Source organism: Perca flavescens, chromosome 4, assembly GCF_004354835.1.
Source record: "Perca flavescens isolate YP-PL-M2 chromosome 4, PFLA_1.0, whole genome shotgun sequence".
In the NCBI taxonomy this organism is placed as follows: Eukaryota; Metazoa; Chordata; class Actinopteri; order Perciformes; family Percidae; genus Perca; species Perca flavescens.
Window position 1 is genome coordinate 5,306,102 of NC_041334.1, and position 26,689 is coordinate 5,332,790.

The 26,689-nt window shown below is 40.7% G+C and overlaps 1 protein-coding gene across 2 annotated transcripts in view; it reads right to left on the reverse strand.

Moving 5' to 3' along the window:
• Positions 1-26,689, reverse strand: part of fhit (fragile histidine triad diadenosine triphosphatase) — a 383,478-nt gene that overhangs the window by 240,295 nt on the left and 116,494 nt on the right. For both annotated transcript variants that reach the window (XM_028576358.1, XM_028576357.1), the window contains exon 4: positions 5,935-6,059. In XM_028576358.1, the coding sequence (XP_028432159.1) occupies positions 5,935-6,040 (106 nt within the window). In that variant the 5' untranslated portion in view covers positions 6,041-6,059. The remainder of the gene's footprint in view (positions 1-5,934; positions 6,060-26,689) is intronic.

A 26,689-nucleotide genomic window follows, 5' to 3' on the forward strand; every position in this document is an offset into this window, starting at 1 on the left:
CAGCAGCCATTGTTATTATTACACTGTTATGTGTGTGTGTGTGTGTGCCTGTGTATGTGCCTGTGTGTGTTTGTGTGTGTGTGTGTGTGTCTGTGTGTGTGTGTGTGATGCGCATGTGTGTGTGTCTGTGCATGTGTGTGTGTGCGTGCGTCTGTGTTTGTATGGTAAACAGCTGCTTATATAGCCTTTATATCAAGGTCAGGTTGACTTCAGCGAAAACAGCATCTGTTGCCAGGCAACAACAGGAGGCTTCAGGAAGTGCTCCGTTGAGCAGTGGATGTTTAAGTCCAGTCAGAGGGACACAGTGAGACAGGTATCGACTGTGAAAGACAACAACTGTCAGGGACCTGCGTTGTACACTAACACTCCATGTTCTCCATTTATTCACCGACACCGATGACGGAGAACGGACACACAGACACAGCAGAGGAAATATAAAAGCTCTGATGTTATTAAGCCGTGACGCTGTGGTACTGAAAGCTGCATTAACCCTCGGAACCCTCAGCTGATTTTTCGCTCACTTTTCACTCACTACAGGCTTATAGTCTCTACAACCGTAGCTAGGTATGCCACACATTGTTACTGTGAATTGTCAAAAGGCAATCAGGGCCTTCATTTATCTCTTCTGCAGAGAGAAGCAGGCATTTATTTAAAACAGGCTTAGAGACGTGACCTTACTTCCTATTGCACCTCTTTTACGACAACATTATATAAATACACTATATGAACTATTTCATGGTCATGGCCGTGCTGATTTTGAATCTGTCATCTCTAAAAGAAATTCTGTGGTTTTATTCACTGATTATTCCCACTCACATTCACCATTTCATGCTTGTTTAGTTTTTTTTTTTCAAAGCACTGCTGAGCTACGGTCAGCAAAAAAAAAAAAATAATAACACCACTATTAATAATGCAGAACAGATGTGATTGGAATTATTAGTGAGTGAAAGCAGTATTCCTGTCAAAGAGGAAAACTCAGTAAAACACAGTTAACCCACACAAAAGACAAAAGTCAGCCGAGGCTACTTGATAGGCTTTCAGCCCCTGAATGACAAAATAAACAAAATAAAATAAACATGAAATCACTTGTTGCAGTTTTAAAGAGTAACTACACCCAAAATCTTGCCCTGCCAACATGCTTCTTTCACACAGTGATCAGCTGTGACCGTAGCCTGTAAAAATAATGGACAAAGCTGCCGGGGTCCAAAAAGAAGTCTGTTTAGTCTATGAGAAAATGAGCCTACTTCTCACTTGATTTATTACCTCAGGAAACTATTTTATAACGAGTTTATGATCTCAGTCCCTAGTTTCTTCAACACAGGGGATGTTTTGGGACTCGTCAGTCAGGACAGAGGCTCAGCAATGCTAACCATGCTAACACTGTGGACTTTAAAATAGACCTCAACTGGTTTTTGGGCTGTTGTCCGTGTTTTCATCTTAATCTTTGACCCTCTCACTGCGAGTTTTCACTTCATCAAAAGTTGAAAACAAAATGTCTTGTTCTGCCAATGAAGAGAAAGTCTGCCGATTTTCTGTACGACCGTACCTACAGTACCCGGAGGTCCGCGTTCACCCGGCGGTAAATCTCCACTGGATGACTCGCGTCAGAAAGGTTGAAAATTGGCAACTTTCCCTCGTCCGGGGTCAAAAAACTAGATGGCTTCGGCCAATTGCCAAAACTATAGGGGCTTCGAAATGGCAGAACGCAAACCAATGGGTGACGTCACTGCTGCTATCTAGTACTGCAGTACTGCATCACAGTGTAGCACTATAATACCATGCTACATCACTGCTGGATGTGCCCACTAGTAAACCAGATCACACCTGTGATGTTTGGTGTCAGAGGTTCAAGAGACGTACATATTTCAACACATACACTCAGTTGTGAAAACAGGCCCGTATTAAGACAATGTGGTGCCCCTGGGCACTATACCTCAATTCAAAATGTCTATCAATTCAAAAAGCCAAAATCAATACTATATATTGCAGCATTGTGGGTCGGTCAAATATGTATTTTTCCGACTTTATTTCACGAGCCCTGAAGGCAACTCCTCTGATTGCTCAAAAACTTTCAAAAGCCTCATGGGAAAGCTAAAACTGATTTAGCATCACAGCTAACGACGATAAAATGACCTAAAATGAATAAGATTTGGACAAAAGACTATCAATATTAGATTGAAGAATATGGATTTAGTCCTCTGAAAGAAATACGAGTTCTAGGAAAAGAAGCGCAGACTGTGGACCGGCCTTTTATACACTTCTCTGCTTACTGAATAAACTCACGTAGCGCACAAATATGTTGAAGGGTTGGGCGCAACCAAGTCTCACCCAGAGGTGGGGGGGGTTTGTGTGAAATTTTTTTACTTTGCTTGCCAATTACATTGAATCAAGGAAGCCAACCATTTATAATTTTTTAAAACAGTTAATATTTTACATTCATCATTATGATAACATTTTTGGGGGTTAAACTGGCCACTTCCACTGCCCCATCCCCCAAATGATACATTTGCGCGTACCTGTGGACCAACTCAACTCTGACAGATTGGGGAGGGGGTCATGTAATATTGATTTATTTAGAATTTGTTGTTATTATTGCGAAATTAGTGTTCATAAACGAGTAAATGGTCTTTCAACAATTTCAAGTGAATAATATAACAATTTACGGAAAATATTGTTAAAGCTTGTGTCATGTGGTGCCCCCCCACTGGTTGTGAATGGTTGGTGCCCCTGGGCACTGGCCCAAGTGCCCTTATGGATAATGCAGGCCTGTGTGAAACGCTAAATGCATCTCAAAAACACATGGACACGCTCCTTCGACAAGGTCAGTTGCGTGGGACGAATTACTGTCAAAGACAAAGGCTATCAAACAACGATACAAACTCGAGAACAATCTGAAGCCCTGAAGTGGTCGTCTCCTGTGACGTGCACTTTGGAATCATCCGCTCCTTTATCACACACACACAGCCTCCATGTGTACAGTGGAGCTTCACACTGCACCTGTTTCTCACAGACATTAAGTCACATACACACACACACCAGCCACTCATAACACATTTACATTCTCTCCTCCCATACATGATGAAATTCTGGAAATGCATCAGCAAACAAGCACATTTTGGCCGTGCCACTTTTCTGTCATTTGCCAAAACTCACTGTGACCCCAGAATAAATACCATCCCATTCATTAGGGCTTTAAAACAAAACAAAAAAAAACAAACACTGCAAATCCATCCAGAGTATTCGCCGCTTATCTCAAACTCAAGTAGCTTTGTTTAGTTAATTTGTACATCTAAAAATATATGGTCAAACCAGTCATCCCAAAAGAGAATTCCTCAGTACATTTGGTTTTGGAGTTTAAAGGTCCCATGGCATGAAAATTTCACTAATGAAGTTTTTTAACATGAATATGCGTTCCCCCAGCCTGTCTATGGTCCCCCAGTGACTAGAAATGGTGATAGGTGTAAACCGAGCCCTGGGTATCCTGCTCTGCCTTTGAGAAAATGAAAGCTCAGATGGGCCGATCTGGAATCTCCTCCTTATAATGTCATAAGGAGCAAGATTACCTCCCCTTTCTCTGCTTTGCCCACCCAGAGAATTTGGCCCACCCATGAGAGAGAGAGAGAGAGACATCATGGCTTTCAAACGAGCAAAGTGGCAATTGGTCAAGGCCACACCCCCACCCTCCACCTTGCCCCCCGCCCCCCTCTCTCCTCCTAGCTACAGACACAGCACAGTAAAGCTCATTGTGGGACTGGCTCTAGTGGCTGTAATTCTGCACCAAGGCTGAATTTCGGGAAAGAGACTTCAGATACAGTATTAGGGGACCACTAAGGTCTATATAAAAGAGACTTCAGATACAGTATTAGGGGACCACTAAGGCCTATATAAAAGAGACTTCAGATACAGTATTAGGGGACCACTAAGGCCTATATAAAAGAGACTTCAGATACAGTATTAGGGGACCACTAAGGTCTATATAAAAGAGACTTCAGATACAGTATTAGGGGACCACTAAGGCCTATATAAAAGAGACTTCAGATACAGTATTAGGGGACCACTAAGGCCTATATAAAAAGAGACTTCAGATACAGTATTAGGGGACCACTAAGGCCTATATAAAAGAGACTTCAGATACAGTATTAGGGGACCACTAAGGTCTATATAAAAGAGACTTCAGATACAGTATTAGGGGACCACTAAGGTCTATATAAAAGAGACTTCAGATACAGTATTAGGGGACCACTAAGCCCTATATAACAGCATCCAAAGAGCAGCATGTCATAGGACATTTAACAAAATAGCTAAAGTATACTCACATACATACACCAGTTATCAGTGGAAAATAAGCGCTGAGAGACTGATTTACGATGCGAAGAAAAAGGTCAATGCCACAACAGTGTGAGGGCTTCCTGTACAACAGTGACCATCTTGCTGTACTCCATCCTGCTTATTGGGCAGCTGCATACAGCTTAGACATTCAGCCGCTGGCATGAAGGGTTGATTTTTAAACTGTTTCTCAACCTTAGCCGGACCCGTTTTAGGGTCCCAAAGCTCTCATGCACGTAGTACAAGTATGGCACATGTTCTCAAACAGTAGCAAAGCGAAATCTATTTTTTTTAAATTGGTCTTCCATGTTTGTTTTTTTTAGCTTTGTACAGTAAATAACAGCTGCTACTACACTATCTCGCTACACACTATCTCGCTGACTTTGTATACAGCAGATCCAGTGTCCATGTTGTAAATGTGCTGGTTTCTATGTCTATATACCTGTCTTTATGTTATCTCTTGATGTATTTGTCCGTGTGTATTGCCATGTGCATGAAACAGACCCTCATGGGACAATACATATCTATCCATACTAAACACTCTCACAGAGATTAAAATCACATTTAGTGGTCTGAAACCGCATTAACTTTTTTTTTTACTTTTCACTTTAAAAGTCAGGTGAAATATGCTTGGATGACGTTTTAAGAGCAAAAATTAATAAGTCTGCTCTAACATTAATGATGTGATGAAGCCCTTTAAACACTGAGTTAGAGTATATTTAAATTTGCAAAGCAAGATACATTAAAGTATTACATTTTGTGATTTAGAGGATCATTACGCTATGTTAGGTGGCACAGATTAAGAGCTTAGTAAAATGTTTTAAATTTTTTAAGGGTTTGAAGAACGGAAGAGATTGGAGAGCTTCTCGGAACTTATATTAGTGATAAAAATGCGGTGCTCTTTGGTATGGGGCATGGACAAATCCAATAGGCATCAAGGAAAAAGCCAAGGCACTCGTCTTTTACGAAAAATATATATAAAATGCCTTTAATGCATCTGGCAGATTCTATAAAGAATAAGATAAAAACCAACATCAGCGCGTTTCGGAGTCCAGCCTTCATCACCTTCTTAAGGAAGTCCTGAAGAAAGCTGGACGCCGAAACGCGTTAAAATGCATTTTTAGAAAGAACTGAATATAGGAATTGAAATGTAATGTGGAACGTGTATTGTTGTATTGTTAGTGGTTAGGGTTAGGGTAAGTGTTGTATGACCTACAATGTTGTATGCTGTATGCATATCTATTCAATTCTTTTCTGTAATAATATGATATTGTAAAGTAGGGGCAGGACTATGTAAGCTATATGCTCCTTCTCTAACTTATCCTTTTTTTTTTTGTTCTTTGGTAAAGTTTGACTGATTTCTCTACGTTTGTGTTTTTATCTATGCGTTTTTTTGTTACGTTTTCTCTTTTACAACATACTGTTGATTGTTCGAGATGCCTAGAAAAAAAAAATATATCAAAATCGAATCAACACGGTGACCACTCACGCCCAGGCTCAGACTGTCCCCCAGGTGTTAAAACACCGACACACACACTTCAAACCCCCCCCCTCAACAGTACTAAGCTGAGCAGGAACCCCTCTCACCTGGAAGTGATGAAAGGATACGTCCGGGCACCACAGGCTTCCGGTTGACCAGAGCGAAGGACAGCTCTGTCTGCAGGAACACGGCCGACGCCTTGATGAAATGCTGTCCAAAGCGCAGGGTCAACATGTCCCACTGAGTCTCAGGCCTGGAAAAGACACAGAGGCAGCAGGGGCTCAATAAGATCACACTGAACAGGGATAGGGTTCATCACACACACACACACACACACACACACACACACACACACACACACACACACACACACACAGCTGGACGCCTTCACTGAACAACCTGACTGACAGTTTCATTTCCTAAGGATCTGATTTGGCTGAAGGGAATTTTCAGACATTACTAGGGGAATACAAGAAGAGCAAACACAGACTCGGGCTACATTTACAATGCTACGTTTTGGTTTAAAAGCGAATATCTTTTGCTACGTTTCCCCCTCTCATTCCCCCTGCTCCGGCGTTTCCGAGCCCCTAAACCGGAGACATTTGGAAACACTTCTGACCCGCCTTTTTGGTTTGGAATCTGCGAGGTTGTGTTGCAGTCTGAACGGCCGCAAACGGAGACCTCTGGCAACACCGCCACTGACGCCAACGTTTCGCCACCTGATCGGGTCTCACCGGTCACGACGTCTCGTTGTCTGAGACTAAGCTACTACGTTACCATGGCAACTACCAGCAACGGGCTTAGTATAAATGCTGCCTCATGTTTACGCCCAGTATACGAGAATGTTGATGAGATATGCGGTTTGGGCGTGTTAGTTTTAAATTGAGATTGGTTCTTCTACTGGAGATTTAAAAAAAATAAATTGTGTGCACGGAGATCACTTTTAGGCTCAAAACTCCACTTAAAAACCAAAAGGTAGTAACGTAAATGTAGACATAGTCACAATATTTGATATCAAAGATAGAAAAGCAAGCCATGAAAATTCTGACCTTTAGAACGTAACTATAAATAGCAAGTACTACCATAGACAGGCACAGTGTGAATGCAAAAAAAATGTTACACAAAAAGGAGGCTATGATATGATCTTTCAAAAAGCTATGAGGAGATGGCCCTGCTCAATCTGACCTTCACTAATTCAAAAAATGCTTTTTTTTAAATAAATGAATCAACTAATAATAACAAAAGACAAAGGGATAAGTAGTCCTGGCCTCACAGGTGCACCAAAGCTACCACGGGTGGACCACTTGTCAAAAGATGCTGAAGTAAGAAAAGTAAAAGTTAATTAATTGTTTCATTTGTTTTCTTGACTTTTTTCAAAATTCAAAGGCTTTTCTTCTTTTAAGAAAATATCCCTATTTAGTTTCCCTGATTTATTGTTTATATGAGTTGGGAACATCATTTTGAACATGCTGTAAGGCCGGCAACACACTGGCTGCGTGGCGCGAGCGTGTCAGCTGCGTGCCGTGTCCCGTTTTATATTTCGGCTCCCATGGTAACAGGTTAGAGCTTACACACTGCCTGCGTGACACACACGTCTCAGGCGCCGAAAACGCGTGCCTGCTAGAAATAGAACCGACGCCTATTTTTCACACGACACGCAAGCGTTTCCAGGCAAAATAGAATAGGAAAAGATGTGTATATGTCATTTTGACACAAATACATATTAATAAATGACATGTTGATTTTTGAAAGACTCTAGGTTTTGATATAAATGCTGATATAGATGTAATTAAAAAAACTAAATCCATTTTCTAACATAGCACCTGTCAATACAGAACAAAATATTCAGGAGCCTATTTTGCCATCAATACTGCCGAGGTTGACTTTGCTGTAATCAAATCAGTACATATTTATGGTATTTCATTTTATCAATGGGAAACATACATGTGTACAGACAAGGCTAGCAGCAGCAGCACATCGTCAGACACATTTCTGGGGTGTAAAGACCGAAAAATCCACGCAGCTGCCACGCGGCTGACACGCAACAGAAACGCCACGCTCACGCCACGCAGGCAGCGTGTAGCCGGCCTAAAGCAGTGCATTTAAGTATCCCCAAAAACTCCTGAAGGACCTTGGGAACAGTCACTTATCACTTGCGCTCAATGATGCTGGTACTGGGCTATGAGTACCGGCACTTCTGATGTACCCTTACTTTTTATCGCCAACCACTGCATCTGTGTGTAAGCACATAGCAGCCGAGGCAACGGTTGTGTACGTTGCAGAAAAAGATATTGACAAGAGGTTTGTAAAAGAAGTGGGACAACAGACTTTTGCTCTGTGCGCTCTGCTGACTCTGCTCCAGTGACACGCGAGCGCTCGCTCCAAAACACGTTCTTAACACTCTCTACTACTACTTCCTGTTCCACTTATGCAACAAGATGCTACTATTTTTATGTGACCTGTGTCTTAATCGGTTCATGTGTTCATATGAAGGGGGAGCTTTACACACAACCTTATCACAGCTGGATATGTCATGACTGGAGACTGAGAGCCTAAAACAACCTTTGAACGTACACACGTTCCACCAAAACAAGTTCCTTTCCAGAGGCTATTTTGCAGAGGCAGCCTTGCTCCGTGCGGAGCTTAGCGCCGCCCCAAGACGACTGTGATTGGTTTAAAGAAATGCCAATAAACCAGAGCACGTTTTTCTCCCCATCCCAGAATGCTGCGTGGACTAGCCAGGCCTTCCTCCGCAGCGCTGTAGAGGAAGGTCTGGCTATTGCGAGACTATGTCACACATAATTGTGGCTAATGAAAATGCTACATGGCTAACTTTGGAAAACCACTAGCCACAGTGGCTGGTGAGCAAAAAAAAGTGAATGTCAGGCCCTGAATGGGTGTAATAAAAATGCACACAAACACACATTCAAAGTGATCTATTACCAAGATATGCGTATGAATATAAATATATCCAAGACACACGCTATGATGATGTCATGCAACTGCTCAATCAGGGTACTGGCACCTTTTCTGGTCACTTTCAGCCACTGGTTGACCCACATTTCTGAGCAATTACTAACTGACAAAAGCCACTGGTGTCATTGCTGTTCGAGGCGAGAAATGAGAAGTCAGTGTTCCCTCTTCAAGTCTGATTGAATTTCTGCTTTGTGGAGGTCTTTATTAACTCAAGCAGTTCAAAATGGAAGCCTGAATGTGTGGCTAATGGTGCCTTATTTAAAAAGGTAAAAAGGCTCAGCATGAGAGCAGCTGAAGGTTACAGCCATACAACGTTATAAACCTCTCACTTCCTCCCACCTCGGCTTCAAAAGACAATTATCATTTTCTCAAACAGCCTTCAAGGTTTTGACAGCCTCACGTGTTCTAGCTTTATGTTTTACCAAAATATGACCTATGATCTTGCTAACAAAAGCAATGATCGTAGAAAAGCAATAACAAGCAGGCATGACATATTGAATCCAGGGGATAAGTGAAGCTGGTGGTTTCCCTTTCCTTCTGCTGGTGATCAGAGTGAAGGTGGGAAAAAGACATCATTGTGCGCGACTGGTTTTCTCTCGGTGACACTCGGCTGCGGTGGAGAGATGAATCCATCTCATCGGACCATGTCCAAGAAAGAAAGATGGTGTCACATCTGAAAAAACTCCTCCATCGATTGTCGCACGGTTGCCGTCCTGCTGAGAGAAGCGATTCTTGCCACCGTGCAACGCACGGGCGAGCTGAACGCTCCCACGAACACATTCGGTTTCTGTCTCCGTTGTTTTACATAAAAATGAAAATCCGGACGACTGATAATACCAAAGGAAATCACGCGAAAGCAAGATGGATTAGAAAGATGTACAGACACTAGGTCTGGTATATGTTAAAAGCTTTCCCCTCAAATACTGAGCAATACCACACTGTAAAAATACTCTGTTACAAGTAAAAGTCTTGCATTGAAAATGTTGCTTAAAGGGTAGCTACCGGTTTGTATGTTTTTAACCTCGGCCCCATTTCCACATGCATGTGTGTCTAGACTGATGTGACCAAAACTCTTTGAATTTGGTCCAGTATTGATCGAGACCGCAATGACGGGCCGGCGCAAACCGAGCTGCAATGTAACCTAATGGGGCAATTGTGGAGCCTTGCTTTTTGACCGATAAAAGTGATATTTTTTTTTTTGTTGTTGTTTTTGCTACTGACAGGCTCAGATTGTTACTGAAAGTCTCTGACAACATTATCGATCTCAGGACGTGACTTTTAGTCCGAAGACAGCGGTGTGGAGAGTGGAACGTGAGACGATGAAAATGGCGTTACCGGTAGTCTGTAGTTACGGAGTAGGCTACAGAAATGACAGGCTCCTGTTATATAGATACGATTTTCAATGTAATTGCTCAGTATTTAAATGATTTCGACAATGTGGATGAGGTCGTTATAAGCCCAGAAATGTCCCGCACACAGAAAAATGATAAGAAAAGAGAGAATCCAGGCAGAGGCTCTGCAGACATACAGGCACCAACACACACTTCTAGTGGGTCATAGTGAAGATTGAGACAGATTACTTTTTGTATTATTCATTGTTTTAGGATAATACTGCATATTATACCTTTAATGGTAAACAGCAGGGTTTTCATATGTACTGATATTACTAATATATGCAGAATGAGAGGGCTTAAGTGCTCTTAACATATGCCAACGTTACTTTTTTTGTTGTTACTTGTGTGTGGGAGGGCTTTCTGGGCCTTTAAACCATGCTGCACATTGATTAATTAGGACACACACAGGTCATTTCTCACTACCTGCAGAAGCTAGCTTTGTGTAGTCTGGGTAAGCATTAGTACTGCTACCACACCTGCCGTTTCTCACTGGAATATGGGTCATGTTAGCAAGCCAGAGCTGACAATTATCTATCAAAATGTAGAGATGTATCACAGTTTTGGAAAAGCCACGACGAGAGCCACATACACATTTAACTTTAAAAAGCATTTCCACTGGTTTTTAAGTTGCTTTATATCATAATGCTGAAAATGTCCATTTATAAAAGCCCTATGTAATGAAGACGCACATCCTTGGTTGTTGGTAAACGGGAAACCTGTCTATAGAACACACTTTATAGTGAAAGGGGACTTTAATGCTGATTAATGCATCCTAAATGTTGAGTATTTTGTAATACTTGTCACGCACCACAGACACAGACAGACGGGGATCTTCCTCTGGTTCAAATCCAATTAATATTTTATTAAAATTAATAAAAAATAATATTCTGATTTTGGGCTGCTTTTTTCCCCCTGTTTTCTCATAATGCGCAATGTGTTCTAATAAGAGTTCACAATCCACCAAGCACAACAAATTACTTTGGTAGCCCTGAAACAAACACCAAATTCCCGGAGTGCATGCTGATGCAGGAAGGGAAGGGGCGTGTCTAGAGTGGGGGGGGCCTGGGGTGGCACCTGCCCCATCTGAAATATGATTTATTGTATAGTGCTGTCAATCTGAAAAATGTGATGTCCATTGGATCAGAGTCCTGTCACTTTGCTGCCTGTTCTGCCAATCGCTGCCTTTCCATTTGGTAAATAGACATATACTTTAAACACTAATTGTATGGCAACTATGCAGTTAGTTTTTGAGGCCAGTTTAAAACATTAGAACTCACTGTAGAGCACTTGTTGCTCTAAGAAATCAATTACGTTTTGTACTTTATTTCTGTTCTGTTTCCTATTATCTGAAAACTGTGTACAGCAAGGTTTTCATTGTTGAAGTTTGAGGCAAGTTTATTGTAAAAAAATCTTCCCAGCCTTTGTCACATGACTAATTAATATTTCCTCATATCCAATAGTTTGCCTTAAGAGACTATGGAAAATGTGTATTGTATTTGGATATACAATTTGTTTCCAAGCAGATTTTCTAGGCTGTATTCTGATGATAAAAAAAAAAAAACCTGGGCCCCCCCTGACTGAGTATTGCTCCCCCCTGTGCCATCCCACTTAACAAATCCTGGAGGGTTGGGGAGTTAGGGCTTTGGGGGGGTTGGAGGGTTGGGCGTGATCATTTGGCACATTAGCACAACCAATTTAATCTCACCTAACGAATGTGAGAGGATCCCGCTCCTTTGTGATTTACTGTAATGGGGTTAAATGACGCTTACGCGATTCCACAACTCCCTGTTGGTGGGCTGCGTGGTCTGACCCAGGCAGAGTGGGAGGAAGAAGGGGGGGGAGCCAAAGCTGGATTAATGGAAAGATTACACTGAGCATACTGGATTTTTCAACCAATGGATACTTTGTCATTTGGTGAATAAACAAGATTACTTTTAATTGCCACATGATTATTATGCTAATTTATTCATTTAGGTATTTTAATGCATCTAATTTAGGCTTATTTGAAGGGCCTGAGAGACACTTGTGTAAGGCACAACTGCACTGCTATATACACTATATATATACAAGTTTAGATGAAGCGTTAGATGGGAAATTTACATTTTAAAAATGTATTTAATAATTTTTTTAAACTATAACAAATATATATAAAATATATTTATATTTTTCCCTCTTACCGGGTCCCTTAGGGGCAAATGGGCCTTAGGCATGTGCCTAGAATGCCTATGCCTAGATCCAGGCCTAGGAGCAGGAGGAGGAGGAAGGCTGGAGCCTGGAGATAATCCCAGCACTAGGGCTGGGTATCCAATCAATACTTTTTAGGCACCAAATTGCCTCTAAAGTACCATTGAGTATTGTCATTCAACACCCAATTTCAATAACCTAATGAGTAAATCTCATCAGAGTCAGTGAGCCAATAAGCATGCAGCATGCTTCTACCAAGATGTAATAATGTCGGTGATTGGCTGTCTTAACGTTACACGTCGTAGAGACACGCAGGAAACTCTACGTTACACAGAGAGACGGCGATCGTGGAGTCGGAGCTAAAAAATAAATAAAAAGATTTGTGCCGTAAATGTGTGATGTTGTAATTTTTTTGTTGTTTTATAAAATTGGTGGAGGAAGTAGGAAGCGGCATCGCTAGTCATGGTATCGGTATCGGTTAGTAAAATGAAGCATCATGAAACCATCTTTATTTTTGGAGACCACTAGATGGCGCTCTCTGTTCAACAAAGGGGCTCAGAAAATGAATAAAATGGTTGACAAAGCTTCATGAAGCTTCAACCCCCCCCTCCCCCTCCCCCATCTCTCTCTCCCTCTCCATTCTCCTACCTGGGCAGCTCATCCACCAGAGAGATGGAGAGAGAGATGGAGAGAGGGAGCCATGGGTGGGTTTGGATTTGGTCCCAGAAGACTCATCCACACTCTCTTACCAGCTGTCTCTCCTGCATTAGCATTCCAAATGCACTCTGACAATTCCACAATTAAGAACTAGAATGCTGCAATTAGTTCACCGCGTGGAAAGATGACCCAATTAGTGTTTACTTTACACAGATTTTATCACCTCCAATTTGTAAATGCCAACAGCCTATTCAGCTCAACTGATTTCTTTCTTTTATTGGGAACGCTCCCAGCACAGGCCGTAACTCCCACTGAGGAGAGCTCGTGTAAATGTTTTAGTGATCTCAAGTGCAGTGAATGCTTCACAGTTTGTTGAAAACTAAATGAGGAAAGAGGCTGCCAGGGTAATTAGAAGGCATTACATCAACTTTTATGTTTAAATGTTGACCTATGGCATGCCACTTGCTGTGATGTTTGGCCAAGACTGTTTGTGTGGTTGATCAATTATTGATTACACTCCAAGGGGCTCCATAAAGGCAGTGGTGGAAGAAGTATTCAGAGCCTTTACTTAAAAGGTCCCATGGCATGAACATTTTACTTTATGAGTTTTTTTTTTTACATAAATATGCATTCCCCCAGCCTGTCTATGGTCCCCCATTGGCTAGAAATGGCGACAGGTGTAAACCGAGCCCTGGGTATACTGCTCTCCCTTTGAGAAAATGAAAGCTCAGATGGGCCGATCTGGAATCTTGCTCCTTATGAGGTCATAAGGGGAAAGGTTACCCCCCCTTTCTCAGCTTTGCCCGTCCAGAGAATTTGGCCCACCCATGAAAGAGAGACATCATGGCTTTCAAACAAGCAAAGTGGCAGTTGGTCAAGGCCACACCTCCACCTTCCACTGACATTTTCACCGACATCAGACAAGACCTGGCAAAGGCTCTCCATGCCAAACATGACATTTGCAGAGTATGTCCACTGGGTGGTAGAGATTTGGTCCAATCAAACTCCCTCGCCATCGAAAATCTGGAAACGTTGCTCTCAGCGAGCTCCAACAGCTGCAGTCCTTTTACCAGAATAGGACATTCTGAAATCATTCATTCCCTCTCTATGGTCCTTCTTAACCATCAGTAGCTGGTCAATGCAGTGCCTTTTCTCCTTTGACTTGACCCCTACCAAGCCTGGATTCCAACCAGCCCACACTATTTAACTTTGGACCAGTTATTCTATTGACTATCACACCGGGGCTTTGGTCAGATTGGAGCCAGGTGCTCAGCACCACTCCCACTGTCATTGTGTGGAAGAAACTGCAGAAAAAATGAAGATGAAGTACTTTCACCTTTCAAAGAGAGACTTTGTGGAAGGCTATTTCCTGCATTTCTTACATCAGCTGGGTGTTTGGCAGGTGTTTGACGGATGGAAATAGTTGTTATTCTCATCAAATGAATGCTGTTGCACAGACCTCCATCAAAATGGGCCATTTAGTCCGTCACTGTGTCCTTAAATCAGGTTCCTTTATTTGTACCCGTAGGTAGATTTGTTCTGCAGCAAGTTGCATGACATCCATCATGACACAAACTACAAAAACACACCAAAAAACTAATAACCACTAATAAGTACTTGTAATCTGATAGAAATACTTAAGATTCCACCCTTTAGGACATACGAGAGAGAGGGACAAATAAGAAACATTAAATAAATAAAATAAAATGTATTTAATGAAAAAAATATGTTTAATAAAAATTAAATAAAATATGTTTAATAAAAACATTATTATAACATATTCTCTCAAATAAAATAAATAAGATAAAATAAAAGCAGGTTTCAAATTAAAAATGCTTCTGTCATTCAATCTTTACAAATATCGCTCCCGCTTGTTCAGCTCAGTGATAGCAGCAGGAACAAAGCTATTTTTGCACTGCTTTCTTAGTTTCTTTTAACGGTTTCCGGTACAAATCGACATGTTTCAAGAATTGAAAGTAGTCATTTGTGTGATACTGGTTCAGTGATAGGCCGTAAAGCCTGTTCCACTGCAGGAACTGAACAAAACATGATGTATAGCATGTATTCATTTTCACAGGTCCTTTTTTTTCCACCGTTCTCCGCCTGATTTTGGGAGGAGTTCTTGGAACTACAAGGACTAATCTGGGCACAGTTCGTGATGCGATACTAGATCCAGGTGCCCGGTACTTTCAGGGTTTGCAGACAGCGCGGAGGGTTGTGAATGGTCAAGATGGAGCTGGGCGATAATTAGATTTTATGAATTGATTCACATTCATGATTAATGACAATGTTTTTTACATTTCAACTTGTGTATTTACAGTACGGAAACCCCTGAGCTACTGTAGTTTATAGTAACGTAGTGTCAGCAACACACAGAGGTCCAGGGAAGGCTAGCTAACAAACGGGTGGCTGGCTGATTAGCTACCTTGGTATTAGCACTATGCTTTCATGCTAACGTTACAGAAGCATTACAGAAAATGAGCCAAACAAAGTTGTCACTCGTTCAGCAATAGCAATGTGCTTTCGCTGTGACAGGAGATGTGTATGAAGCTTTAAGTTGTTAGATTGGAGTAATTTAGCAGCTGGCTAGTTAGCAGCTAGCTAAAATAAGATAAGCCTTTATTGTCTCCTATAGGAGAAATACGTCTTAGGCAGTCGAGAGAACAAAACGCATTGCACATAAACACAATAAACACACAGTAAACATGCATAAAACATAAGCATACCTTATCTCATCCAAATGCGTTCAATAAACATCCGATAAACCTCACACAAGACTCCCCTACCTCCCCCCACACTCACAAAAGAAAGAGAACCCACTGCACCCCCTCCTCCCTCATATTGCACTTAATTCTACCCAAATTGCACATTTCCCATTAAATCATGCTTTGATCAATAACCTTTGTATTGCACAATGCCCAAATACACAATACCATATCAAATTTAAAATATTGCACCAGTGCCCTACCAGATATTGCACATCCTACAACCATAATGAGTACCACAAATATTACCTGTTTAAACTATAAGTAATAATAATAATAATAATAATAATAATAATAATATAATTTAATAATAAATAAATCAGTTAAAATAAATCGTGAGGTCTGAAAGGCTGTATCGCCCCGCACTGCTCAAGAACACGTGACGTCACATCATAGCAAGATTTACATTCATCAGGGGGACACAAAAACAATTACAAATGAAAGCAAATTTTGCTCTGTGACTGATGGATGTGTAAAAAAGGCAATTGTTTGCTAACTCGCTTGCCCTGTTAATCTGCTAACTACCTCAGTGTTACATTTTAGCTTGTTCTACTGCCCCCAGGTGGCCAAAAAAAGTAATGCTGCCTTAAGTGAAACCAAAAAAAACAGACCACTGCTGCTGTATGCAGAGCTGCTCTCAGGTACCACAGCTACGTTTGTCTAAATCCTGAGAGAGTGTGTGCAGCCCGGCTGCTTTGACTTGGCACATTGTAAGCCTGAGGGCAACCTCAATTACATGTGTGGCTGGTGTAAATGGCAGCCGCCCACAGCTCAAATCAAATTGCTTTTCACAGCACAGATTCCCTCAACACATAAGTTTAACTTCACTTCCTCTGGTCATAAATACGCAAAAATATATCCTATACAGGGGTATGAGTGCAAACACACACACACACACACACACACACACACACACACACACACACACACACACACACACGCACGCACGCACTAGCTCTTTCCCTCCTTTGCAGAAACATCAGAAACATCTGATAATGTATCTGATTTTCTCAGTGTAACGAGCTCTCATCAGCTGTGACTACATCCATTGGTGTCTTTAGCAATATGTCAAATGGGTCTTTAAATAATGCTGGATGTACGTTGAACAGTGATTCTTTTTTTTTCAGAGTGGAACAAAGGTGAAATAAATATAAAACATACATGAATGCTATTTTAATAAAACTGACTTGACCCGTCTGTAGTGATTTAGCAGTTCATTGAACGTTAGGGCTGGGCGATATGGAGAAGATCAAATATCCCGATATATTTTATCAGATACATGGATGTCGATATTGCGGCAATATTGTAGCGTTGACTATTGGTTTTTTTGAGAGTTTTGATAAATAATATAATCAGTAATGTGGATACAATGACTGAGTGGGTAAAGGTAATAACAGAAGTGTGAAAACAGTCTGGAAAGTTCAGAAAATGACATCACTTTACTGTTATGAAGCCTGTAAAACCAGGAAAGGACAACATTCGTGTCACAGCGCGATATTGCGATATCCAAAATCTAAAACGATATTTCATATCACGATATCGATATCAATATCAATTTATATTGATATATTGTTTGCTGTGTTCATTTTACAGATCAGTCCCATTTTCTTTACACAGTTTACTCTTCGTTATGTACAGAGCCCGGGAAGGTGTAACGAAGAAGAAAAAGTGGTTTTGTCATGAGTATATAAAAGTAGGAAAGGAATCGCCAAATCTCTCGTTCACAAACTCTAGTCCTGAGACAGGCCCTAATGAGAATAGAAGCTCAGAACACGCCGGGACACTGAATGACTGCAGCCTTCCAGGCACTGCTAATGGAGCTCGGTCACAGCAGGTGTCAAGGTAGCAGCCAATTAGGAAGCAGCCCACCTTTTTCTTCTATTGATAAGACATCAAGACACGACAATCCATTGCAATCCAATAAGCGCTTGTTAAACCGCGGCCTGTTTACAAAAGGAGATCACACTTATTAGCTCAAGTCAATGTAAAATCAATTAACAAAGAGTAAATAAACCCCGCATCGTTTCACCTGTCGGTCACGTCCGGTGACAAGAGTGCCGGCTTAGGTAATCATAAGAGCTCGGCCATTGAAACAAGATTTAATCCCATCTGCACTCCTTCACAACTAATTTGATTTAGCCGAGCGGGAGGACGGCCCTCCTATCAGCAATTTCAGTCCAGTAGCAGTGTAGTCTGGACATAACACTGCCTTGAAATTAAAAGGACTACATCTACGACAACACCTTCGCTACTCGCCCATGTGTATCATACACAACACAAATGGGACTCGCGGTGAAAGGGAAATCTTATTTAGATCCAATTTTCTGATGGGAGCTGGCTGAACAGTATATCTGTCAGGCGCACTTATCAAGTCTTTAGGCCAGAATGAGTATTACACGCAAAAAAAAAAGAGATAGGCAGATAGCTGGGGACTAATAAAAGAAGTGAAGGGTAATATGAACCAAACAAGGACAGCGATTGGTGGAACTCTCTGGTGTCAGTGTGGGAGGACAGCATGGAGTGGCAGAAGTAGAACTTGAGTTTCCTTTACCATTCATGCATTTAACTCTTCATTCTCTGTTAGGTCAATATTCCCTTATTACTACACTGTAAAACCCTTCACCGTAAATTTACAGTAATATACTGGCAGCAGCTTCGCCAGTAAACTACTGTTTATTTACAGTACACATACTGATTTTAAATTTTAAGTTTCTTACGGACTGCAGTGTAATTCCCGCCTATTCCTTTATTTTCCCAAGATGCATTGGTATTAAAGGTCCCATGACATGGTGCTCTTTGGAGGCTTTTATATAGACCTTAGTGGTCCCCTAATACTGTATCTGAAGTCTCTTTTATATAGACCTTAGTGGTCCCCTAATACTGTATTTGAAGTCTCTTTGCCGAAATTCAGCCTTGGTGCAGAATTACAGCCAATAGAGCCAGTCCCACAATGAGTTTTCCTTAGGATGTGCCATTTCTGTGTCTGTAGCTATTGAGGACGAGAGATGGGGGGGACAAGAGTGGGGGTGTGGCCTTCAACTGCCACTTTGTTCGTTTGAAAGCCATGATGCCTCTCTCTCATGGGTGGGCCAAATTCTCTGGGCGGGAAAAGCAGAGAAAGGTGAGGTAACCTTGCTCCTTATGACCTCATAAGGAGAAGATTCCAGATTGGCCCATCTGAGCTTTCATTTTCTCAAAGGCAGAGCAGGATACCCAGGGCTCGGTTTACACCTATCACCATTTCTAGCCACTGGGGGACCATAGACAGGCTGGGGGAACGCTTATTAATGTTAAAAAAACCTCATAAAGTGAAATTTTTACAGTTAATACCGGTTATCTGTAACATTCGCAGATAGTGCTGTAATATCATTAATTTCTCCCAGAATGCATTGCCATTTACAGTATGATCCTGTATAACATTCAAACAGTAAGATACTGTGACATTTTTGCTAGAGATGGCCCGATACCATGTTTTGCTTCCCAATACCGATTCCGATACCTGAACTTGTGTATCGCCCGATACCGAGTACCAGTGTGTCATATATTTTATTATGTTTTAACAGCTGTATACTACTATCCCTGTATGGATGTGATATTATTTCTATCTTTGTGAAACATGAACAAACACAAACAATGAATGCCACAGAACTTTCTTTTATTGTCCAGTTTGACAGTCAGTTATAACGGAAGAAGAACATAAATAATCTACTTTAACTTAGATTTTCTTTAGGGCTTTATTACGTGGTATTGGATCGGTGCATAAACTCCAGTACTTCGCGATACCGATACCAGCGTTTTAGGCAGATACTGGTATCGGTATCGGAACATCTCTAATTTTAGCTGTAAATTTAAATCAAAGGTTTACAGTGTATGTAGAAGCCATGCAACGTGTTGTCCTCCTGAATCAAAATTGAAAACTAGAAATGCACTAAGACATACACCACTAACGCCAACTTAATGCAACTAGTTTTACACTTATTCATGGAATTTGCGGTAAATAAACCTCATTTATATGAAATTATGCCTACATTTTGAGTTTAAAAAAATGAAATTATGAATTATTTTGACCAGTTAGGATCAGAGGAACATATGTTGATGGATAATTACAGACAATTTTTTCTCAAATGCTATAAAATTGAATAAAACACCCACAATTCAACTGATCATTAATTTTCCTTGCGAAGAACGTTGTTTGGAACCATCCATGTGTTTTTGGGCAATATGGTAGAAAGAAACCCAAATTTCTGATACAAAAAACTTTGAAAACGGGTCAAATTTGACCTGAGGACAACAGGAGGGTTAAATCATATTACTGTTTCTAAAATGACCGTATTCCAAAATTCTGCAGCTTGAAATAAAGAAATGTATACGGGGGTCTTTCACCAATGGCCTTGGCGCATACATATACTGTACCTCAGACTACTTCTACATCAGTGTTTACGTCTGTTGAACAACTTACACAAGTCAATAATCATTGTCTGTTATTACAGACTTTTCCCGTCTTGACGTAAAATCAATCATCGTGCTTGATATTATCCTTTATTAAGTCTTGGTAGTGAAGTTAAATCATATGAACATTGTCAACAACTAATGGGTGCGCTCCCTCCAGCAGCAAACAGCTATGGTGCTGCGCTAAGATAAGCACTAAAGAGGGTACGTTTCAGATTTTCAACCCTTCTGAAGCGCGTCATCCAACGGGAGTTTTACCAGCGGATAAACGCAGACCTCCGGGTAGTGGAGACATTCATCTGCATGTACGGCAACAAAAAAAAAATCAGCAAACTTTCCCTTAAAAGGTGCCCTGCCATACAAAAGCATTTTTTTTAAATATGTTAGGTCCATATGGGTTTGTGTTATGTTGTGAATGTGAAAGCAAACTGCTACCTCCTCTGTCAGCTCTAGCCACTGAAAAGAAATAAGCAGAGAAATCAGGTAAATTACAAAAGCTGGTCAGTCTGACATCATGTTGCCTGAGCTCATTACTATTTATTAGCTCGCCCAGTTGGGCTGGATAAAGGATTCTGACAGCCAGGCTCTCATTTGGCTAGCTGTTAGCCAATCATATTCAAACAGCTTAGCTTGTTGAATATTAATGAGAACTGGCAGAAATCGAGCTGAGTCTTCCTGTAGGCTTTCTATCCCATGCTAGAATGGCTTAAAACAAGGTAACCAAGGCATTTCTTCCACAAAAAATGTTACAGAGTCCATGGTAGAACTTCAGACATCACCACAAAGTAATGAAATACGTGTGGCAGGGCACATTTAAGTTAAAAAAGTTAAAGTTAATACTAATCTAGTTCTAGTCGTGTAATGTGTGACCCTGCAAGATCTCCAGTCTTTACATATTATGATGACAGTCTTTGATGTAAGATGGAGTCTAGTGTATGGTAGGCATTACTTGACACTCAGCTTTCAAGGATGTTTTTGTCCCGTTTTCCCCGGTGGGAAAACTGCCAGCATGGACTTCTTGCACTTCAGGGTAGAGGTTCTTTACCACTTTTACTTTACTATGTACTAAACTAAAACATGATTAGGAAAAACAACTTTTTCCTATACAACAATAATTAGGTTATTATTATTTCTCTCTGTCTTTCTCTCTCTCTGGCCCTCAGGGTATTGAAATGAAAAACGGTTTGTTTTATTGCTTATGGATTAAATTTTCATGTGTGAATGTATTATTTTATCTTTCAAAAGTCTCCCTTAAAATCATAATGTATGTATCTTTCAGTAACAATGACTAACTTATTTAAAGTTGCATCTTTGCTTATTTTATGTTGGTATTTTCAGAGGATAATAGCAACATCAAAGGTAGGTAGGTAGATACTTTACAGAAATCCTGTTTCAGCTGCTTACAGAATTGAAGACAAAGATAGAAAAAGCAAATTATACTTGTATAATAATAAAGAAATCTTGAAAAAAAGACAAGCTGTGCCAAAGACAGACACAGACAAGAATGTGATAACCCACTTTCATTGACCGACGAAAAAACATTCACTTGAAGTTTGATTTAAAATTTTGGACAATGAATTAAATCACTTCTATTTATTCTCCGATTGTCGACGGTGCTTGAGAAACAAGGCCCCAAAAATGAGAGACAAGTTGGATAACATCCACCATGGTGGAGCCAATTTGGACACAGGCTGGGAATGCTAATTGAAAATGTTTTCACACATATTGTATAAAAACGCTTGGATCAACCGAAAACTCAGCATGAGCATAGCTTACCAAGCATAAATACTGGATACTGGTTTCTATCCAAGTCTGCTACTTTGAAAAGGTATACTATGCAACAATTCCACATTAAAGATCACTAGACCTATGGTGTATATATATATATATATATATATATATATATTTTTTTATTTTTTTTTTTTAGTTTTCGTTATCGTCTTTAAAATGATACTTAATGCATACCAGCGCTTCCCATTTATTGTGGCGGCCCCTCACAATATCAACATTAAAAACACATTTGCCACATATTGATTTTCTATTTCTACTAATTCAATTCTTATTTTGTTGTAGAGCTGTGTGAAGAGCATTGACTTGCTCAGCTCCTCGCCCCCCGAGCTCTGTCTCTCTCTCTCTCTCTCTCTCTCTGTTCATCAGATCAAGAATGAGACAAGAGTAAGCTAGCTAGCTGCACCCTGTGGTCCCTCTGCCTCACTCTTCGCCGCTAGGAGACTATTTTGCCTGGAGGGGTGCGGATGGAATTTATACTGATGCCTTTGAAGTACTCTGTGTCAGATACTGGCAACATAAACATTATTGATAGATTTTATAGGAAAATACCTAAAAGTCGTCATTTTCAAGAGACTTTTCCTCCCCTGTTCAAGCAGCGATTACAAGCTATATTTACCTTTATAGTGACGGAGCCCTCTAGTGGTCATAGTAGTTATAACCGGAGCAAAGTAGGAAGAGACTAATGGTACTTTTCCATTACATGGTACCTGCTTGACGGGCCTCGACTCTACTCTACTTTTTTGGTTTTCCATTACGAAAAAAAAGTACCTGGTACCTGCCAACAGTAACTTTTTTTAGTACCACCTCAGTCGAGGTTCCAAGCGAGCTGAGGCGATACCAAAAGGTGATGTGAAAGCAACGGGGGGGTTCCTGAACAAACCTGCCATTTTTAAATAGTTTAGTTTTAGTTTTTGCTGCCTCCAGCTTCATTTGAAACAAAATTTGTCTTCTGTCTGTGGCCTGTGTGTGTGTCGCGTTAGGTTGCGACAGTTTACTGCGGCACCGCCATGATGACCAGCCACGCTTAGGCGGTACTAAAATCCGCAGTGGAAAACGGACGCACAGTGCGTCGAGTTGAGTCGAGCAGGTACCATGTAATGGAAAAAATGCCATAAGTGTAAGAGCACCGAGGAGGCAGGTTGGGGTGGTGGATGGCTCAAACAATCTAACAAATGAAATAAACACCCGAGTATCATCCAGGAGACCGGCCTTCGAGTCGCGTCTGAGAATAAAAGTTTTTTTTTAATGGAACTATGTCACCTATCGGGTCATGTGCGTAACTGGAAGTGGAGTCTGATTTTAAATCAAACCACGTTATTTTTCCGAACTTAATTAGGTCATTTTTGTGTCTAAACCTAACCAAACTGCGACCGATTCACAACGTGTTCAAAGCCGCCGCTGTTACGCTTTCTGGTTTAGATAAATGGTTGGGTTTTTTTCTTGCCACTTCTAGGGGCGCTAATTTATCAAAACACTTCTGTGGGTCACATTGGAGGGAAGGAATAAATGACCAATATTATTGTGGTTTGGAGGACTTTGGCATTTGAATGGTCAGAATTCAGAAACCAGCAAGATTTGCAGCTCAACTTGCATTTCTCTTGGGCTTGAGCCTTGATTTGTCCCAAAACAACAGCCTTGATATAGAGGTACAGTACATACGACTGGGGACAACCATGCCTGGTCTGGTGGTTAAATCTGAATTTTGTTAAACCAATCCAACCCAGACCGAAATAATAACTTAAAAAGAAATAAATACAAACCATAATAACATCTCATGAATAAATGTTGATTTAAACAGCAGTTATAATCCCAAAAATACCAATTGCAGCTTCTCAGCTACATTCCAAAAAAAAGTGGTGTGGACAGGAAAGATGCTTCCAGTTGAAATACATTAGTTTAAAAAACGAATGCTGACCGTCACAAAATAAAAACACGGAAAAAAATGCGTCCGTGTACACAAATCAATAGATTAAGTCACGTGACTATTTCACGAACTGCCGTGAGACTGGGTTGCCCTTGCTGTGAGGCTGCAGGTAGACTGGGTTTACCCAGACCGATCTGCCGCCGATTTAAATTTTGCCCTGCAGCTCAGGCTGGATAGCGTCGGGAAAGTTCACTTTCTACATGAACTAGTTCAAAGTCCAGTTCACAAATTTTAAAATGAACTAGTTCAGTTCATAGAGAAAAATTTTGAACTAAGTTCACAGTTCCAAAAATGAACTAGTTCATAGTACTTTTTGTCCACATGGTGCTTCGAGCTATTCTTTTTCAAAATTATTGCCACAGCCGATATAGAACCACAGACAGCAATTATTTGATCAGTTATAACACTGAAACTATGCGTCAGATTTCATTTTCATATCCAATCAGTTCAATGTGCCCTGGTGTTGGCAGATTGGGTGTTGTTTCCGCTACATATTAAAGCCTGTTTACGGTGTGTTTTAGCCGGGGTTTTCACCAGGAAGGCTCTATAGGAATCTGGCACCCTACTTAACGAAGTTAAACTGAGAGAGCGTGCCGTTCACGGACACCAGAATGAACAAGTTCACGGTAACGTTCATCGGGCAGTAATACAGTAAATTCAGTTCACGTTTGCCCAAAATATGAACAAGTTCATGAACTATCGTTCAATGAACGCATTCAGGCACAACACTGAGGCTGGAAACCTGTACATTTTTCTATCCTGCTTCCGTTACCAATCTGCGGGGACCAATGACAAACTGGTTTATCGACCTGCCGCGCTATTGGCGGGTTTAACACGATGGCGATAGAGAAGCGACTGCAAGCAGCTTTTTGTTTACATTCAACGTGGCGGCCACCGAAGCGCAGCAAACTGTTGATGCCTCTGTCGCTTCGGTTTTAAAAGATTTCAAAAGGCAAGTTTTCTCTGAAAAAGAAGGATGTGTTTGACTTACTACGGGCAGGCTTTGGTAAAAGCCTAAAAGCTGTGTGTGTGTCCCTCTGCTTTGGTTTCTCTCACCACTGAGTCTGACTTAATGTCCCGCCCACAACACTATCTGAATCTCTTTGACTGTGGATATGTTGAAAGTTTCTCATTTATTAAATAACTGCTTCAAGCATTTAAACAAAGTTTTATGTTGGAGTTTGTACTATTCCAAAATGTTATTATAAAAATATCATTTTGACTTAAAGATTTTCATCTTCACTGTAAATGTACATCGGTTCCAAATATCGGTTGTCGGTTTCATGAAATACTAATAACCGGTATCGGCCTTGAAAAACCAGTATTGGCCGACCCCTATAAACTATTATTTAAAGATGAAGGCTGCATCAAAAAGAAAAGACTTCAGCCTTGATCTAAAAGATGTGAGAGTTGCAGCAGATCTGCAGTTTTCTGGGAGTTTGTTCCAGATATAAAACTGAACGCTCCGTGTTTAGTTCTGACTCTGGGGGACCGAAAGCAGACCTGACCCAGACCACCTGAAAGGTCTGGGTGGTTCATAATGTAGCAGCAGATCAGAAACGCATTTTGGCCTTAAACCATTCAGTGCTTTATAAACCAACAGAAGGATTTTGAAATCAATTACTTGAGGGACAGGACTCACATTAAGGCTGTGAGGTTTCCTTGAAGTAAACAAGTCTGTACAAAGAGTCGTCTGGCAATGTTTGACTGTGCACACTTTCAGATTGTGTCTCCTTGAAGGTAATTGTGGTGTTGCACTGTGTTGTACACACATTGACAGAAATAGTTCAAACCCTGCTTCATTTCACATCAGGCTAATCGCTGCGTAAAGTGACCGTTGGGATTGTGGGTTTCTGAAAGTTACATTGATGGATTTGACTAACACACTTTCACGAATTAAAGGGTAACTTTGTTCTTTTTCAACCTGGCCCTTACTTTCCTGTGTTTTTCTTTGTTTATGTCTTTGAAATTGGTCCAGTACTGAGCTAGAACGCTGTGACCACCAGCCGTGACCTTTGCTGCAATGTAATCATATAGGACAACAATGCATCGTCAATATGCTGTTTTTGCCACTAAAAGGCTCAGATTATTATTCTTAGTGTTTGACAACATTATGGAAAGGATCCCTTCAGAGATCAGCATGTATAGAGCCAACATATTTTCACATGTAAATCAGTAACTAGAGTTCTGATTGTTGGAAAAGTGGAAAGACAAACCATGGGGGCTTTTTATAGTTAATTTTCGTCTTGTCGACTTTGAATGAAGTGTATTTTACGATGATAAAATTACTGTTGATTTACATGGAGTCTGGTGGCTTTAGCGATTGGAATTTCGCAGATGTTATGTTTAAAAAATGGATCCTACTCTTTAACAGAAAGGCCGACCTCCTTAGAAGGCCTTTCCATAATGTTGTCAGACACTTTTAATTACTATTAATATATACTATACTATTAATGTCATGTCAGTGACAAACAAAACAAGCACATTTGTGGACGTAAATTGAAGGTGCCTTTTGACCTATAGCCTAACTTCCATTGCAGCTTGTTTCGCTGACTCCCGACAGCAGTGGTCTTTCTTAATACTAGACCAAAGTAAAAGATTGTTGTCAGTCACTTAGACACAAAGACATAAGAAAATATGGTCCACGTTGAAAAAAAAAACGAAGTTACCCTTTAACAGCATTACATTTGCCATTTCTAACGACACACCATCTACACTTTACAGTCTCCTGTCAACCATCTGA